Source organism: Eptatretus burgeri, chromosome 5 (assembly GCF_056783735.1).
Source record: "Eptatretus burgeri isolate ZD-2024b chromosome 5, Ebu_testis_v1, whole genome shotgun sequence".
Taxonomy (NCBI): Eukaryota; Metazoa; Chordata; class Myxini; order Myxiniformes; family Myxinidae; genus Eptatretus; species Eptatretus burgeri.
In genome coordinates, this window is record NC_140965.1 from 22,021,567 (window position 1) to 22,038,522 (window position 16,956).

The 16,956-nt window shown below is 45.6% G+C and overlaps 1 protein-coding gene and 1 non-coding gene across 3 annotated transcripts in view; one reads left to right on the top strand and one right to left on the bottom strand.

Moving 5' to 3' along the window:
• Window positions 1–12,256, bottom strand: part of LOC147026041 (putative Polycomb group protein ASXL3) — a 40,218-nt gene extending 27,962 nt beyond the window's left edge. Inside the window, exons 1-4 of one of the 2 annotated variants that reach the window (XM_085881028.1) lie at window positions 12,080–12,256; window positions 9,629–9,711; window positions 9,419–9,530; window positions 8,924–9,080 (exon numbers count right to left, since the gene is read on the bottom strand). In XM_085881028.1, the coding sequence (XP_085737154.1) occupies window positions 8,924–9,080; window positions 9,419–9,530; window positions 9,629–9,711; window positions 12,080–12,133 (406 nt within the window). In that variant the 5' untranslated portion in view covers window positions 12,134–12,256. Of the gene's footprint in view, window positions 1–8,923; window positions 9,081–9,418; window positions 9,531–9,628; window positions 9,712–11,324; window positions 12,003–12,079 lie in introns of those variants that run through there. The other variant, XM_085881027.1, reaches the window with a different exon arrangement.
• A 266-nt stretch (window positions 12,257–12,522) lies between these two features.
• Window positions 12,523–12,594, top strand: TRNAE-CUC (transfer RNA glutamic acid (anticodon CUC)). Its single transcript has one exon. It is a non-coding gene; the product is annotated as a tRNA-Glu (tRNA).
• Window positions 12,595–16,956: the final 4,362 nt, after the last annotated feature.

A 16,956-nucleotide genomic window follows, 5' to 3' on the forward strand; every position in this document is an offset into this window, starting at 1 on the left:
GGCCATGGATTCCGACGACAATTTTTCTCTGAGGGCGTATTGGCGTGATTTCACGATAGCAACGTGTCTCCAAATAATTCAGAAGGCTCTAAAAGAAATGAAAAAAGAAGCCTTAAATGCCTGTTGGAGGAAGCTGTGGCCAGAATGCATTCACGAATACAAGGCCTTTTCTCCAGATGAAATTCACCATTCGGCAATCGATAAGGTGGTCAAGCTGGCGAAGATTCTAGGAGGAGGATTCAATGACATAACGCACGACGAAGTGAATGACCTCATCGAAACCAACTCTGACCCATTAACGGACGAGGATTTGGCTGAGCTTACGAAGTCTGCATGCGAGGAGCAGGAGTAACAATCTGATCCATCGCAAGAGCATGACGACGAAGGCCTATCACTTGAACGCTGAGCAACAATGGCGAAAACGGCCAAAGAATTGCAGGGGATGGCTGAAGCATGGGATCCCTCTATGGTTCGGGCGTTGCAATGGAAACCTATAAAACTCTCCTCACCACCATGAAGAAATAACACCAGCAACTGCCCATCACAATGTTTTTGCAACGTTACTGAGTTTACAGTAAGCCTTTTTATGTTTTCTTTATGTGTTTAATTCAAATGTTTTCTTTATGTGTTTAATTGAGATTAAAATGTGCTTAAAATGTGTTTTGTGGAGGCGTCTATTCATCGCGGATTTTCACTTACCGCGGGAGGGTTTGGAACGTAACCCCCGCGAGAGAAACGGGGGATTACTGTATAGCAAGAAACTTCAAAATCGTTGTGGATGAGTTATGACAAATCTCGGTGGATGAGTTGGTTAGGTGACAAGAACAAGCCGATTACATTTTGGTTCAGGTCCAGCCCATCAGTGGGATACAAAACAGAAATTGTTGAGCCTGGAGGAGGTACGCGCTCCACTGGGTGCCGTTTTAGTTTATTGCTGGATCAAGCAATTTCTAGTTTTACTGGTTTTTAATGCCTTTGTCTATAACCGTAATGCTGACCTTGCAGTTTGACGAAACCACACTTCGCCACTGGGGCGTTCCATGTCAAATGTACACATTTTTCAGCGAAATTTTGACACATCGTCTTAGATTTCACTCTTTTTTTTGTGCCAGTGTTTGTATCCACGGTAAAACATGTCAATTTTCAGATCTGGGGGCCCATCGGGGCCCATTTTAGCACCCCCCCAAATTTGGGTGCCTCCGGTTGACCCACAATCTTCCAGTGGCCATATCACAGGTTGTAGTGGTCCGATTTGGATGATCTTGGTATCAAAATGCTCGTAAAAGCAGGATCTTTCGAATCGCGTAAAGTAAAATCACTCCGAAACAGTAATTCAAAAAAGTTATAGTTTGGGGCGCCCTTTGACCTTGGGTCCCCGCACCCCAGCCAAACCGATGATCCCGATTTTTTTTGTGTGAGAATACCCCCTTCATATACTCCAACACCTCAGCATAAATTAAGATGGGATCTCAATGGGTTCAAGTGTGATGATGGTTTTATTGTTCGCGGTCCACATATCACTAATTCTTGATTCGACATTGGGCGATGTTTGCAGTCATCGTTCCAATGACGTCACCTGCTGGCAGGCGACTTTATGTCTGAAATGGACAATCATCACCTCTGGACTATTATATATATATATATATATATATATATATATATATATATATATATATATATATATATATATATATATATATATATATATATATATATATATACATACACGAGCAATACCCGTGCACATGCAAGGGATAGCAGTACAACATAGCAGGTAGCAGACGACAGACTGTGCACGGGGAATGACAAAAATACGCATTGTGCAAAATGCAAGTGGTACTATGGAACGCCAAGACTTCCCAAACATTGTCGGCATGTCCGCTAAGTGCCACAGCAATTTCATAGGGATCGTGTGACGGCGAGCCGAGTTTTTAGTGTGCAAGCTTGGTATTATGAGATATATATATATATATATATATATATATATATATATATATATATATATATATATATATATATATATATATATATATATATATATATATATTGTTGCGAATTCGCGCCCGCCGGCATGCGAACGGCCACGTAACTCGAATCGCGGCACGTCGCCCACCGGACGGACAATTCTGTCGTGACCCTCTCGGACTAACGCCGGGAACTAGTCACGGGTGGGCCTTTCAGCCTCACCACGATCGTGCCAATCAGCCCCCCGCGTGGGATAGGGTTGTTCGCCAAATTCGACCTACCTAAGTACCCACACGGAGGGCAGACCGGGCGATCGTACCTCGCCGCAGGTCAACTCCGGACACGGGCCACTTAAGCGACCCGTTCCGTACTATCGGGACAACCAAGCGGTGTTATCGTCGACCTCGACGGTTCCGATTAATTATCAGGTGTATTAAGCCCACTACCAACCCTGTACGTGAAGCAAGATGGAGATTCAATTAAAGAAAAGACGAAGCGAAACGGGAAAGCAGTTCAACATAAGGCACATTTATTCTGCGGCACACGGAAAGCACACATATACAATTACAACAATTATGCACCAAAAGCAGATGTTACAAAAGAAACACAACAATGCAGATCTACTACCGACTACGCGAGCACACGGCAACACTTACACAGTTTTACTTTACAGACGGCGCCGACAACACATTTACTCAAAAGCAAAAGAAAAGGGCCACCCTCAAAGACAAGGGGGCAGACGGGGCCTGTGGGCCGCGAGACCGGGTGGATCCGACCCGTGTCTTCTGATGAGCCGCAAATGTCACGGCGCCCCGACTCCGCGCTCCTTCGCACTGCTTGGAGGGGGGTGGGAACGGGGCCCCCTTTTTGCACTATCTCAGCGCGGGGGGAAAAAAGGGGGGAATTGTTGATGCTCTGGGGAAAGAGGATAGCTGGCTTGCTTGGGTCCCGCGACGAGCGACTCCACTGCGACCTCGACCACGCTCCAGGCTTCCCCTCTCTGCAGCTCCCTGACATACTCCGAACCCCGACAGACTGCCAACTCTCCAGACCCGACTTGACTGCCTCGACCTTCCTGACTCCAACTCACTGCCTCCAACCTTCTCTCCAACTCAAAACTGCCTCCAACTCTCTCCGACCCAAACTGACCAAATTCGCCCGGCGCTCGGCGCTTTATAGTGCGGCAGGAGAACCCATATGCAAATTTCTGGATCAGAACGAGCTCGGGGGTGGAGCCACGCTCGCCCATTGGACGGAGAAAAAGGGGCGTGAGTCTCCCCTGATCCTCGAATTTGCATATATCGATTCTACTCCGACGCGCCTGGAGGCGGGGCAAAACCGCCCCGCGCTTGCTGATTGGACGGATCAGAAGTGGGCGTGTATCATTCCTGATCCGACTTCTCCTCGGAAAGGCCGCTATTTGCACCCGCGGCTCAGCGCGCGTACCGCACAAGGCCAGGACAGCCTGACGCTCGGTGCCCACAAGCGGTGCGGGAATGGCCGCAGAAGGAGAGGCGAAGGTGGTGGAGGGTTTAAAGTGCTGGTCCATGGCGACGTTTGGAATAGCGGTGATGCGATGTTTGCGGGAGCGAGTTGTGAAGGTAAAAGGTCGTGGCTGTTGGCGTTGTTGTTGTTGTGAAGCGGCTTGCGGTTGGTGGTTGTTGTGTGATGGCGGTTGAGACGTGGTTGGTTCAAAATAAAGATAGAACAGAAAAACGGCTATCTTAAAGGGTCGCAGCCCGAATGAATCACATTTATTCCCTCTAAACAACGGGTTTGGGGCTAACTACACATGTACTTACAGCGATATCTCACCTACGGGACCTGAATGGTGGTTTGCGAATTTCCTCAACCGTAACACTATATATATATTGCATCATTTGCGAAAAATTATTCTGCCTATTGATTTTTAAGCGTACATTTTTTGTATACCCATCATCGAATTAAGTTATAAATGGGCTAATCTCAGCTTTTGAATATTTTGCAGGAAGCATGGCGACTGAAGATCGAAACGAGTTCTGAAAATACTGTTGTGATCCGTTCAGCTGCCATAAAACGAAACAACGAAAAGATCTTCGCAATGTGTCAAATAATATGTTGATGAAATTTTCTTCAAAGGTGAAAAAAGATGACAGACTTTGTACTTCGTGCAGAAAAAAAACTCTCAGTTGTCACCAGAGCGTATTGAAGAATCATCTTCGACCAGTTCGAAATTATCATCAGAAGGTATATCGAAGGCATTGCAGAATCTATTTCGACAGATGAGGACGAGGAGGTTTTTGAGCGAGAAGCAGAAGTTGATCTATTAAACCAGTCGTTATCGATGATAGGCGAAAGCCCATTCGACAAACGAAAGGCGGAAAGGAACCCAGGGTACGTTCCTGAAAAGCGAAGTAAGGTGGAAGATTCTGTGCAAAATAAATTAGAACTAGTTGCTGGACCAAGCACTGCGGAGAAAACACAAAATACAGCGTCAAAATGTGATGAAAACTGCATGCCAGAGGTGATCGAAAGCCTGAAAGAAAAATACGTTGTTTCGAGCCGTTCAGAGCAAATATGTATACTGTCAATATTTGCTAGGAATATGAGCATCAGAGAGATGATGAGTGAATTCAGTTGCTCCCAAAGAATGGCTGCGCAAGCCAAAAATTTAGAGAAAGAAAATGGTATGCCATAGTCTCCAAATCCCAAACAGGGTAAAATATTGCCCGACGAATTGAAAACCGCCGTAACCAAATTTTACCGAAGCGATGAAGTCAGTCGAATAATGCCGGGAAAAAAAGGACTGTGTGGTGGTCAGGAATGAACATGGAAAAGACAAAATTCAAAAGCGCCTGGTACGAAACAATCTCAAGGAACTGTTTCAGAAATTCAAAGAGAAGAACCCTGGCTTGAAAGTTGGATTCGCGAAGTTCGCCATGCTCCATCCCTCGGAGTGTGTCCTGGCCGGTTCAGGCGGTACACACAGTGTATACTGTATGTACGATACATCAAAATGTGAAACTCATGATGTTTTGGTTCCAAAATGCCACAGATAGCCAAACTTCCGAGCTATCATCATGTGATAGCACGCATAGTTTGTAACCCAGCATAACCGGCATGTTATTTCAGAACTTGTGAAAGTTGCCCATCAATTAAAGACTTCAAAACTGAGCTACTGAGTGCTTATGAACTAGAGGATATTGATGAAATTCAGTTTAAACGGTGGACATCCACCAACAGATCTGAACTGAGCTCCATGGTCCTGCCTTTGGAAGAATTCATGAATCAATTTTGTGAACGCGCGGTGAAATGAGTGAGACATGACTTCATTGCCAAGGCCCAATCTCAGTTTCTGAAAAATAAGAAAGACGAAATCAGTGAAGGAGAATTTGTCATTATTGGAGAATTCTCACAGAACTATTCGTTTGTCGTACAGGATGCGGCCCAAGGATTCCACTGGAACTGCTCTCAAGCGACAATTCACCCCTGGGTTTACCATTTCAAATCGGATGATGGCAAATTAAACCACGATTCGTTCATGAATATATCAGAATGCAATACTCACGACGTTGTCTCAGTCCACCTCTTCCAAAGAATGCTCATTGAACACTTGAAATCTAGCTTTGGAAATGTAAAGAAACTTTACTCTTTCTCAGAGGGTTTGCGCTGGCCAATATAAGAATTGCAAAGCCTTCATAAACTTATGTCATCAAAAATCAGAGTATGGTATTGATGTAGAATGGCATTTTTTGCCACAAGTCATGGCAAGGGCCCTTCAGATGGCGTGGGAGGTACAGTCAAACGAGAAGCAACACGTGAGAGCCTGCGAAGACCTTACGACAGTCAAATTATTTCTCCAAAAGTCTTTTCGCCTTTGCTGAAAATGGTTTGAATGAAATGAAATTCGGTTACGGCATCCAAGAGGCGTTTGACGAGGAAGAACGAAATCTGAAAAACGGCCAAAACCTTAGCTGGAACTCAAAAACATCATTGCTTTCATCTCTATTTCTGAAACTGCTCTTCAAGTAGGCGAATTCAGCCTGAGCGAGGAACACCGTATCGAGTCAGCTATTTCAAAATCTACACCAACTTTTAACAGGAAACTCTCAGGTTATGTCACAGTGCAGTATGATGGAAAATGTTGGCTTGCCTGCATCATGAAAGCCTTTCAGGACACTCATGAAGTGAAAGTGAATTTTCTTCATCCAAACGGGCCCGCAAATATTTTTTTTTTCCTGACATTGAAGATCACTGTATTTTAGACATTTCTGATATACTTCTTTCCGTAGAACCAAAATCTGCTACGGGTAGAACCTACACAATCAGTAATAAAGAAACACAGCTGTCAAAAAATCTTGACTATAACATGCGAGGAAAAACTCTTACTCATACTAGTATCGCTTCCAGTTCCTGCATGTGCATGTGGAACATTTATGTACAATATACTGATATCGTGTATTGGAAATCTTGTGTTCAAATATTGTGCTATGTATTGTGGTGTATTGTGTGTCCAGCACCCGAGTCCCCGAACAATAAAACCATCATCACACTTGAACCCATTGGGATCCCATTTTCATTTATGCTGAGGTGTTGGAGTATATGAAAGGGTTTTCTCACACTAAAAAATTGGGACCATCGGTTTGGCTGGGGAGCGGAGGCCCAAGGTCAAAGGGCGCCCCAAACTATAACTTTTTGAATAACTGTTTTGGAGTGATTTTACTTTACCAATTATGTGATTCGATAGATCTCGCTTTTACGAGCATTTTGATACCAAGATCAGCCAAATCGGACCACTACAACCTGTGATATGGCCTCTGGAAGATTGTGGGGCAGCAGGGGGGCAAAAATGGGCCCCGATGGGCCCACAGGTCTAAAAGTTGGTATTTTGAGTTTTTTTTTTCACCCAAGTGAATAAATGACCAACATATGGGGAGAAAATGAGGTATTAATGTCAGGAGGGTGTGTACGCTTGACATGGAATGCCCCACTGAAACAATGACAGCAGGTTTACACAGGATAGCTTACCGATTGGCTGAAAGGAAATAATTTGGCCGAGCAGCAATCACCTAGCAAAGGCAAATGGGTGTCACTAGGGGTTTATTGATACGCCTGTAGTGTGTCATGATATGTCATGTAAATAAACGTGACAACCAATAGTAGCATGGCCGGCAACCACCTTGATTACCGAAACCGCAAAAAAAAAAATGGTTATCAACCATGACGGAAGCGAGCTCCGAGGATAGCTGATCTGTCACCATCTTTCATGAACCGACAGCGTGTGATGGCTTTAGTCCTTGCTTCGGTGCAGTCTGGCAACACACTTGCTATTAATCAGGATTACATTATCTTTAATCCTCCAGGAACCCCAAATGAACCCAAACATCAGCATGGAAAAATGGCAGGATTACAAAGCACACACAATCTGTATAAAAAGTAAAAGAAAATTAATCACACAAGGCACGGTTTAAACAAATCCTGTACACAATGACAGACAGAAACTAGAAAAGATAAACTACACAAGCTATGGGCCCACAAACACAACAATCATTCACAGAAAAACTGCGGCGGAAGAGAGAAATAGATGAAAAAGGCATCGTGTATGGAATTAAGGCTGTGGCAGGACTCAAATGTGCAGCCAGCAAGTGCACCAGAGCCCTGAACAGGATGCATGTATCTATCCAAGTGCTGCAGGAAATATAGAAATGCAGAGAAGTCTCAGAGAAGACGCGAACAGTTGAGCAGAGAGTCCGCATCTCAGCAGCAAGTCCTCCTTCCAGATGTGTCAGCACTAGTTTCAGAGTGGGATGCGTGCTTTTATCTCTGCTCACCCTCTCCTCGTCATGTTGATAGACGAGACTTCGATACAAACAAGGTCCAGTCCGTGAAGGAGCAAAAAACCAATATTTTTGCACTGTTAGCCAGTACCCATACCCTATGTGAACAGATCATGCATGCCCAAGCAGTCGGCCAGAGGGGAGGGTGAATCAGCCCCCTCCTCCCCCTAGCTCGGTCGTTATGGTAATCACACCATATAGCACTTTCTCATCTACCTGGCCCTGCCTGATTTGACAGTGGGGTAACACCTGGACGAGACACATCCCCCCCGTCAGGTCGCATGAAAGACAACTACACCTAACCACATGCACATATTTCATGTTCAAGGAGTTCTAAGAATCAACAAAAACACAAATAGTGATTATGGCCTTATCTAACTACTGTTCGGGTAGTTAAGCATTCATAAAGACCTCCATACAAACCACTGATAAAGCAAACACTTTGCAGCTTGAAAATGCCACCTACCACTCCCCGCAAATGTAACAATACATATTACGATATTTTGCCTTGTCAAATGACACAATAAATCTTTGGCGCTTATCTAAAAATAATCTCGATTCTATATCCACCTTAACTTCCTTAATTGCTGTTGAGAAGCTAGAGACATAAAAAAAAAAAAACTTTATCATATTATATTTTAATTGGTATCCCTTTATACTGATAAATGACGATGGTGTGCAATAATGAGGGCTCTTTTTGCTAATTGCAGCACTGGTGATGAATAGCACTTCAGAAAATGGAAGCCACTACCCACATGACCAAACATCGACTTACAATTTACGTAACCACATAATCAAAGGTGTTTCGACACCGCATTGACACCGACTCACGTCATCACCCACACAGACATCAAACGAAACATGACAATTACAACTGCATCTCAGAAACGACTGACATTCAGGAAAACACGCAAATCCGCAGACACGTGGAGACTCCTCTTACCTAGATTTAATCGATACTGATCAAAATGAACAAAATGCATGGTCTTATATTTGAAAACGGTGATGAAACACCTGGATACACAGTGAGTGACAGTAAAGCATTGCCTTTCATGGTACATAACAAAGATGTTCATCTGACACACCAAGACTAACGTATCAAACCCAAATGGTGGAATGATACAACCGAATGTGGAAAATACCTCTATGTCCATGTCTTGCTCCAGCTGGTGTGCTAACTACACCTGGGTCTCTGGAGACAACAACCGCTTCCTGCTTTGCTCGGTTGTTGCTTGTGCTTCCCACACTCCGGGTAGAAGTGCCATTACTTCTCTCAGTCCGACTGGTGTTTCTGAAGCTCTACAAAACAGGATAGGGAGACGAGGAAGAAAACATTTATCTCCAACCTTCCAATTCTCTCTCTTTTCAGTCTTGACATGAAAAACTTATGAATGCATAGCAGGGTGGCATAGCCTATCATAAAGTGGATAATCATAATCGTGAAGTAAATGTCAGTGCACTTCAATAATCCTCTTTTATAAAAATGTAAACACTTTGTGATTGTGGTTTCCATTAGTTTTAAAAGATAAGGCCAGAAATGCAGTTTAGAATTTTCTTTTTGAACACAAGCAACAAGTCCAACTGTGGTGAAAGACGAAGCTCATACGAGATCATAAAGCAAAGGCATAACTCCTTGCCTTCAACTTGTAGAAGCCAAGCTTTCCAGGAATCTTGTAGAAGATACCGCTGATGTTGCGGGCATTGGAATACAGCATGGCACCCAATACATTGAGTGGAGAGTTGACATAACTGTAGGAAGCAGGCACAGTGGCGGAAAAGAAATAAGTCCTCCTCACCCCCCACGCGCACCGAAATGAAATGCAAATGCAACTGTCAGTACCACCAACCCGATCTCTTTCAACTTCTCCTTCTGAATGCCTTTGAGGATATCTTTTTGGCTCATGGGAACATTGCGATGCTTTTCGAGCACCTGTAAGAGGTTTGCAAAGAAGCAATAAATATCAACTGTCAGCAGGTTGTCTGAAGCTCTAATAATGTACATTTCTGCAAAACCAAGCACCATGTGGTGTCATTTCATGAGACAGTCTCGTCTACTTGAATCATAAATTAAATGAAAAAGCATTTTGACGTCTCTTATGTCCTTGTCCTTCATGTAATATATGCACAACCTGGTAACACGAGTCTCGATAAATTTAGAAGACGTTCGTACGATAAATCAAAAACATTTCTCAATCCATGTCTTTGGAGGGTTTGGTGTCCTTAAGGGTCTGCATAAGCATTGCCCAGGCTTGCTGAAGGTTAGGGTGGTATGCTGCTCACCTCATTAGAATGTTGAGATCACTGGATAAGCAAAACTGTGTTGCCACGTTACACAATCCAAAGCTACATGTCCCAGAGTCCAAAAAAGGAGAAAGCAGATTTGAGAAACTTCCACCTCCATACAAACCATAGCAGGAAGGAAGGTAGGCCACTAGGAATCAACGGGTGATGTGCTCTGGAAGCTAATCTGTTCAATGGCTCTCATGGGAAATAAATAAATAATACAATATAAATGAGGTCACAGCTTCTAGCTGGTGGTCACGGGTGCAAGATGAGAACAAGGCCTTTGCTTTCTCTCGCATCATTGCACAGTGCATGTGAAGTCTCGATGTGGGTTTTGTCATGAAAGTTTAAACGCGTGTCTGCATATCGTGCAAATGAGAGCCAAGGGATGGCAGACAAATTACCTGAAACAACATCCTAATAGGGTGAGCTGACATCATGCAAGTGGAGAAACTTAAAAAAAAGAAAAAGCAATGGATGTTTTAAAGCAGTTACACAGCAACCAATGCAAAGTCCAAGAACACTGGCGTAGCAAATGTTAAAGATGAGGAAAGAGGATTTCAGTGAATTTACACAACTTACAAGACATTTGAATTTTTTTCCATAAATTACATACAATGATTGGTCCGTCGTGTGTTCGTGTTCGATGAAAGGATGAGCCTCGCAGTGGGTGCAATTATAATACGAGAGCGAATAAATAAAATTAATCAATCAAAAAAAAAATGGTATAACTTTTATGACTTTGCAGTTATGGTGCAGATGTTTAGCAACAGGTAATTCATGAACATTGCGAGCAAACGACCCCGACTACTCCGACTACTACTCCACAATCATTCACATCTTATTGCGGGGTAACCTTTTCGCGCCCAAGTCTTTCACGAACCGGCCGGCCAGGCCTGACGTTTGCCGGAAAGTGATTTGGGCACACATTTAGTGACGATGAGGGACTCCGTACACCTACACCTTCGTCAAAAGACTCATGTCGTCGTTTAACGACCTCTGACTAATGCTACGAGTCGTTTAACGACCTCAGACTAATGCAAGCAGATGGGACGACCGGCTTGAAAAAAGCAATGCTCTGCCTGCGAAGCAGCAATCGGGAAATATTTCGAGTCGGGTCCCGGGAATCGAAGCCAGACTCGAGGTACAGCACAATGAACACACATCCCTCGGGTGTCGACAATGTGCCACCGTGGATGTGTATCTCGTGCTTTGCCGCCGGAATGCCGTCGCTTGGAGACAACAGAGGCCTGAACTTGCCGAATCGGAAGAAAAAACAAACAAACTGCTTCTCGGTGTTGTCAAAGTGCTCGAGGAAACGACCGACAAAGGAAAGCCGACCGGAGAGCTCTCCATTTTGTCCTGCTCGGATTTCCTCGAACGATGGGCACGACGAGCCACTCCACTCCACTCCACTCCGTTGATCCCTGCGCCTCCAGGGAGGCCAGGAGAAGTCTTCCGAGGATTCCGACTCTCCCCCTTCCTGGACGTTTCGACGATCTTTGCCAAAGACGTGCAGGTTATTTCGAGCCACGTTGCAACGGACTATAATGATCGGACGGACACGACGTGACTGGAAAGGAATTCGAGCGGAGGACATCGACAGGACGTCGTGAGAATATCGACACAACGCAATTTTTTTTTTTTTTTTTTACTTTTCTCCTCCGTCCGTCTTGGTCCGTCAAGGACTTTCCAAAGTTCGTTGGGAGACGTGAGGAGTGTCGGGTTTTTTTTTTTTTTTATTCCGACGTGGACGTTCGTTGTGCGCCCAAACTGCTTGTGCTAAAAAAAAAACAACCGCCAACCGCCTTTGTTTCCTAAAACAGTCATAAAATGCGCAAAAATCTTCGAAGCGAAGCTCGGAGGAGCCAAGGAGGCTCAACCGTTGAGGGCAATAGCAAACCAGGAATGATATAAACACGGAGCACAAGAAAAGGCTTGACTAGGGTTAGACTTATGATAAGCACAAATACGAATTTAGGACAAACGCGCGAAGTAATCCCCGCGCCTCCCACCATCCGCGCAGCTTCCAGCCATGTGCGATCTCCCCTCCCCTGCCTGTCCCTCATGACCGGCCAGGTCCGGCTTCAGCTCCGCCGCGGCCTGCGGGAAGCTAGCAAAAGGAGCCCGGCCGCCATCGCATGGCGCGGGCGCCTGGGAGAAGGTCAGGGGTCGTTGGCGTGACGTCATCAAACGGCAAAGAAAACGATGCAGCGGCCTGACGTTATCCCGTAAGTACGGCCGTACGTAATGACGTCACGTCGTGCCGGGGAAGACGGAAGAATATCCGAGCTGCCTCTACTTGCAGAAGTTCTTGTGCCTGCTCCGATGTTTTTGTTGCTGAATATAAGCTATCCTTGTAAAAATTTGTTTTAAAAATAAATTTAGAAGAAAAAAAATGAATTTTTTAATGCGGATTCAACTATAGATATTATATTTAAAACGTTTACCTTCAGTTTCCCTGGTGGTCTAGTGGTTAGGATTCGGCGCTCTCACCGCCGCGGCCCGGGTTCGATTCCCGGTCAGGGAATTGTCTTTTGTTTATTAAAATCACGCAAAGAAAATTCTGCCTCAGACCTTGTGGAATTGTTTTTTTTTTTTGAAAGAATTTAATCATTTTATTCGATACGTCCGATGACCCACTCGAAGTACACTTATGACGTCATATCGCCGTGCGCCGTGACGAAACATCTTTGCCGCAAAACTTCCGACAATAACAATTTGAGAGACAATCTGGGGCCTCAGGAGCTTTGTGTATTGTTGTTATAAACAGGAACTCGAGAATAACAATCTAAGGCTTGGAAAACTGCTTGGAGATCTTATTATTCAGAATTAAAACTTGGACAGAATTTCCTTGCTCGCTTGTGGACGGGCGGTTTTGTTCCGTTCAGGTGGTCTCGACTGCCGCAGAAGAGGCAGTGAAGAGTCTGCGTGTGTTTTCCTTGGGATTTTCATCCAATAAACTGCCGTCCTGGACTCCTGGTACACGGCCGGTAGAGGGAGCTGCATCATGGAGCACGCGGTCCACGTGAGAACAGCACGGCGGACAGCCGATCAACACCATCGCGCCGCCTGTCGTGGCGGTCATCTTTCCAAACGATTTGGTTCAGTTCCCCCCTTTTCACCTGAGACTTTACAAGAGCTCGGTGTTGTTCTCGTTCTTGTTTTGGGTCGATTTTTGAAACATGCACCCATTGGTCGGTCAGCGACCAGACACCACACCAGACACCACACCAGACACCACACCAGACACCACACCAGACACCACACCAGACACCACACCAGACACCACACCAGACACCGTCCTTCGCTTGACTCCCCACCATGGCACCCAGACGAAATGAAATGGCCGCCATTTTGGTTTTCTGGTGGGCCTCACACATTCGGCCTGGAGGTCTCTGCTGACTGGACACTGCCTGGGTTTGTTTTTTGTTTTTTTTTTGCGTTGCAGGTGATGACAACAGCGTGGTCATTTTCACTCACTATATATGGTATTGTTACGGATTTGGAAGCTTCTTGTACACAAACAGACAGCAGTCCCTCAGCTTAGTTATTTCAATAAGTATGTGTATAGTTACATTCCTCCCCGTGTTTCATGGGAATTTCATGTGTGTGCTGCGGGTTATTTTATAGTCAGGTCTTTTTTACATCTTAAATCCCCCAACAACCCTCCAAAGGAGTCAACAGCAACAGCCACCCTCTGCTTTCGGCACTATTCACATTATTCACGTGCTGACGTGCCGAACACGCGTGTTGGCGGAGTTTCATCGGTCGCTGGCGCTCTGGTTTTCGCTCCAAAAAAGGGCCTGGAGTCTCTCTTGTTCATTAAGCGAGGAGCGAGCGTCGACCGACGCTCGCCAGCCAATGGGAAGCCATAACGCCATATACTATTGAGCAGCCTCTTCGAGGGGCGGGGACATCGACACGCCCTCGGCCCAATGAAGGCAGGCCACCGAGGCAACCGCTACGGCTCCCCGTCCAATGAGGGATGAGGTGACGTCAGAGGCGGTCCCTCTGGCCCCCGCACTCGGGGGAGGGAGAGTGTTTGGCCCGTTCTGTTTGCGCTGGCGCTGGTCTGCTCTCGCCTGGCCGGTTGGTGATCCATTCGTCTGGCCTGGTTTTCTGGTCGTCCTCACAGCGCAAGGGTTCCTCTCGTCTCGTCCGCCTTCGTGCTGGCTGGCGTCCATCGCACATCCCTCACCCCTGGTGCTTGGTGCTGCGTCAAAGCTGTGGGTTCGAGTCCCACCGAACAAGACCGATCAAACCACATGAGGCGGACAGGTGCCCAGCCGGACTCTGGAGGGACCTATCCTCCTCAGCTGGAGGGTCCGATAAAGACCCGATGGCATCCATTTATTGTGTGTGTGTGTGTGTGTGTGTGTGTGTGTGTGTGTGTGTGTGTGTGTGTGTGTGTGTGTGTGTCTGTGGGCCCAGTCCTGTAAGTAAAAACCGTTAAGTGTTTGCTTGTACATTCATTGCATTTCTTTTAGTCGGTTTAACTCTGCTCCTTGTGCTCCCCTCCCCATTAAAATAAACCCCAATTGTTAAATGTACTAGCTCGTTGTCTGTGCTTTCTTTCATTGGCCTAGTATGGTTCGGGCTTGAGAACTAGGAAGGCTGTTTGTGCCGTAAATTGTCATTTGGACCGGCGCGGCTTTGGTAACTCCCGCTCGGTTACACCGGATCCGAGTAGGTAACAGCGACTTGGTTCGGACAAAGTCGGCCGAGGGTGTGGCTTCCCCGGTAGTTGACGACGTGGGTACTTAGGTAAATTGGAATAGACAAGTGGACCCTACCACACGTCGTTGAAATATTGGCGACCACGGTCCTTTCAGGCTTAAGCGACCCGTCGACTCCGGAGTTATCCGGGGTGACAACCTTTCAATTCCGGGTGTTCGGGTGGAGACGGCCCAACTGCTCCGTTTAGCGGACGTCCTCGCACCCGACCCCCGGCCCACAACAGTATTACTATATATAGCTATATTACTATATACTATATGTAGCACCATCGAGGCATTCACCAACAATATCCTTCAGCTGCAGATTAAGTTTGTGATAACTTTTTATTCATTAATTCGTCGAGTGCTTCTCCATCAGTGGATGTGGTTGAAAAGAACCCAACAAACATCTATTTCGTCTCATCTTGAAACACATACCTCAAACAAAGGGAAACCTGTTCAGTTCGGCTTAAGTCGGATGCTTCATCCATGACAATTGCATAATGCCCACTGCTTTGGACGTCAGAGTCAGATGTAATTCGTCCTAACACGAGAATTGCTATGATCTCAAGGAGCTCGTTTTAGATAACCGGTGATGTCCATTGGGCATGTTCAATAAGCTGACCTTTCAGATTTGTATTGAGCTGCAGTAAATCCTTAGTCTGAGGTGTAGTAATTCCAAGGAATGACCTTTATTAATGTTAATCAAAAAATGACCCTCCCAGATTTTCTGCCGACTCTTTTCATGGCCCCTTATAGCAATATTCTTCAGGGTGGTAAGCACCAGGGCTTCAATGATTATCCGGAGATATTCTCTGTTTTCCATCACCTTCCACTTACGAGCGCTATCGAATTGAATGAGAACTGAAGTGTTGTTGATTCCTTACATGGATAGCATACACACTCTTTATTCTCAAAGTCATAGCTAATCCATGGATGTAATTTGTACAATTCTGGCTTGACATCTCTGCAAGATCTCCACAGACAGAGCAGGGAGGGCAAGACCGGAGAGGAGACAGTTGAAGATAGAAAGACCACCAAACTGCCTGCAGTGAACGAGTGAGAGACCCAAAGACTCAGCCTCATCGCGGGAGATGCCAATGATCTGAAATGCATTGGTTTCCACAGTGTGAAGCCAAGCAAGGTGAGAGGTGGGAGCACCAGCCCAGAGGTGAGAGCAGTAAGTACTCCATCAGGCTGCAGACGAAAGCTTTGTATGTGGTCAGGAACTCAGGTGGGCCGAGGCAGGACTTTGCATGATGGAGGACGCCCAGTCAACGACTGGCTTTGGAGGCCAGATTGGAAAGGTGGCTTTCCTGGTAGAGAGTGAGACCCAGAAGCTTGAATGAAAGGACTTCTTCCAGGGGGTTGTTGAGAAAGTAGAATGGGGGGGGGGTTCCAAATGGTCCTTTCGGAGAGACATACTGAGAGTGTGAGATTTGTCAGGATTGAAAGACATGTTCCATACATTGGCCCAGTTTGTGATTTTGATATATATGATATGCAGAGATATGCTCAGATATGCAGAGAGCGAAGAAGCTACTGTGTGCCAGTCTGAGGGATGACAGATGGTACGGCAGAGGGTGGAGTCATCAGCAAAGAGATAAAGAGGATTTTACAGAGTCAGAGAGATCATTGATTAGAACCAGAAAACCAAAAAAATGAAAACCACTGCCTTGAGGAACTTCAGCCTAAACAGGAAGAGGGGATGAGAGAACTCCATTAAGGGCCACACGTTGGTTGTGACGGGAGAGGAAGTCTGTGAGCCATGAGTGGAGATGTCTTTGGATACCATAGGAAGATAATTTGATGAGCAGGGCAGGGTGCCAGACCATATCGAAGGCACACGATATGTCCAAGGAGATGGCCCTGATTTCATATCTGGCATTAAGGACCTCCATCCATTGTTAGCAGAGCAGAAGCAGCATATCCATGGTAGAGTGACCTGGTCTGAATCCAAATTGATGATCGAAAATCAAGCCATTGGAGAAGAGGAATGATTTAATGTCTGAAGCAATTATGGATTCCATAACCTTGCTGATGATTGGTGGAAGGCTGATTGGTCTGTAGTTACAGGGATCTGTTTTTTGTCCCTTTTTATGCAGGGCAGTAATATTTGCTGATTTCCAAGCAGATGACAGATGACCTTGAGCAAATGAGAGGGTGAATCGAAT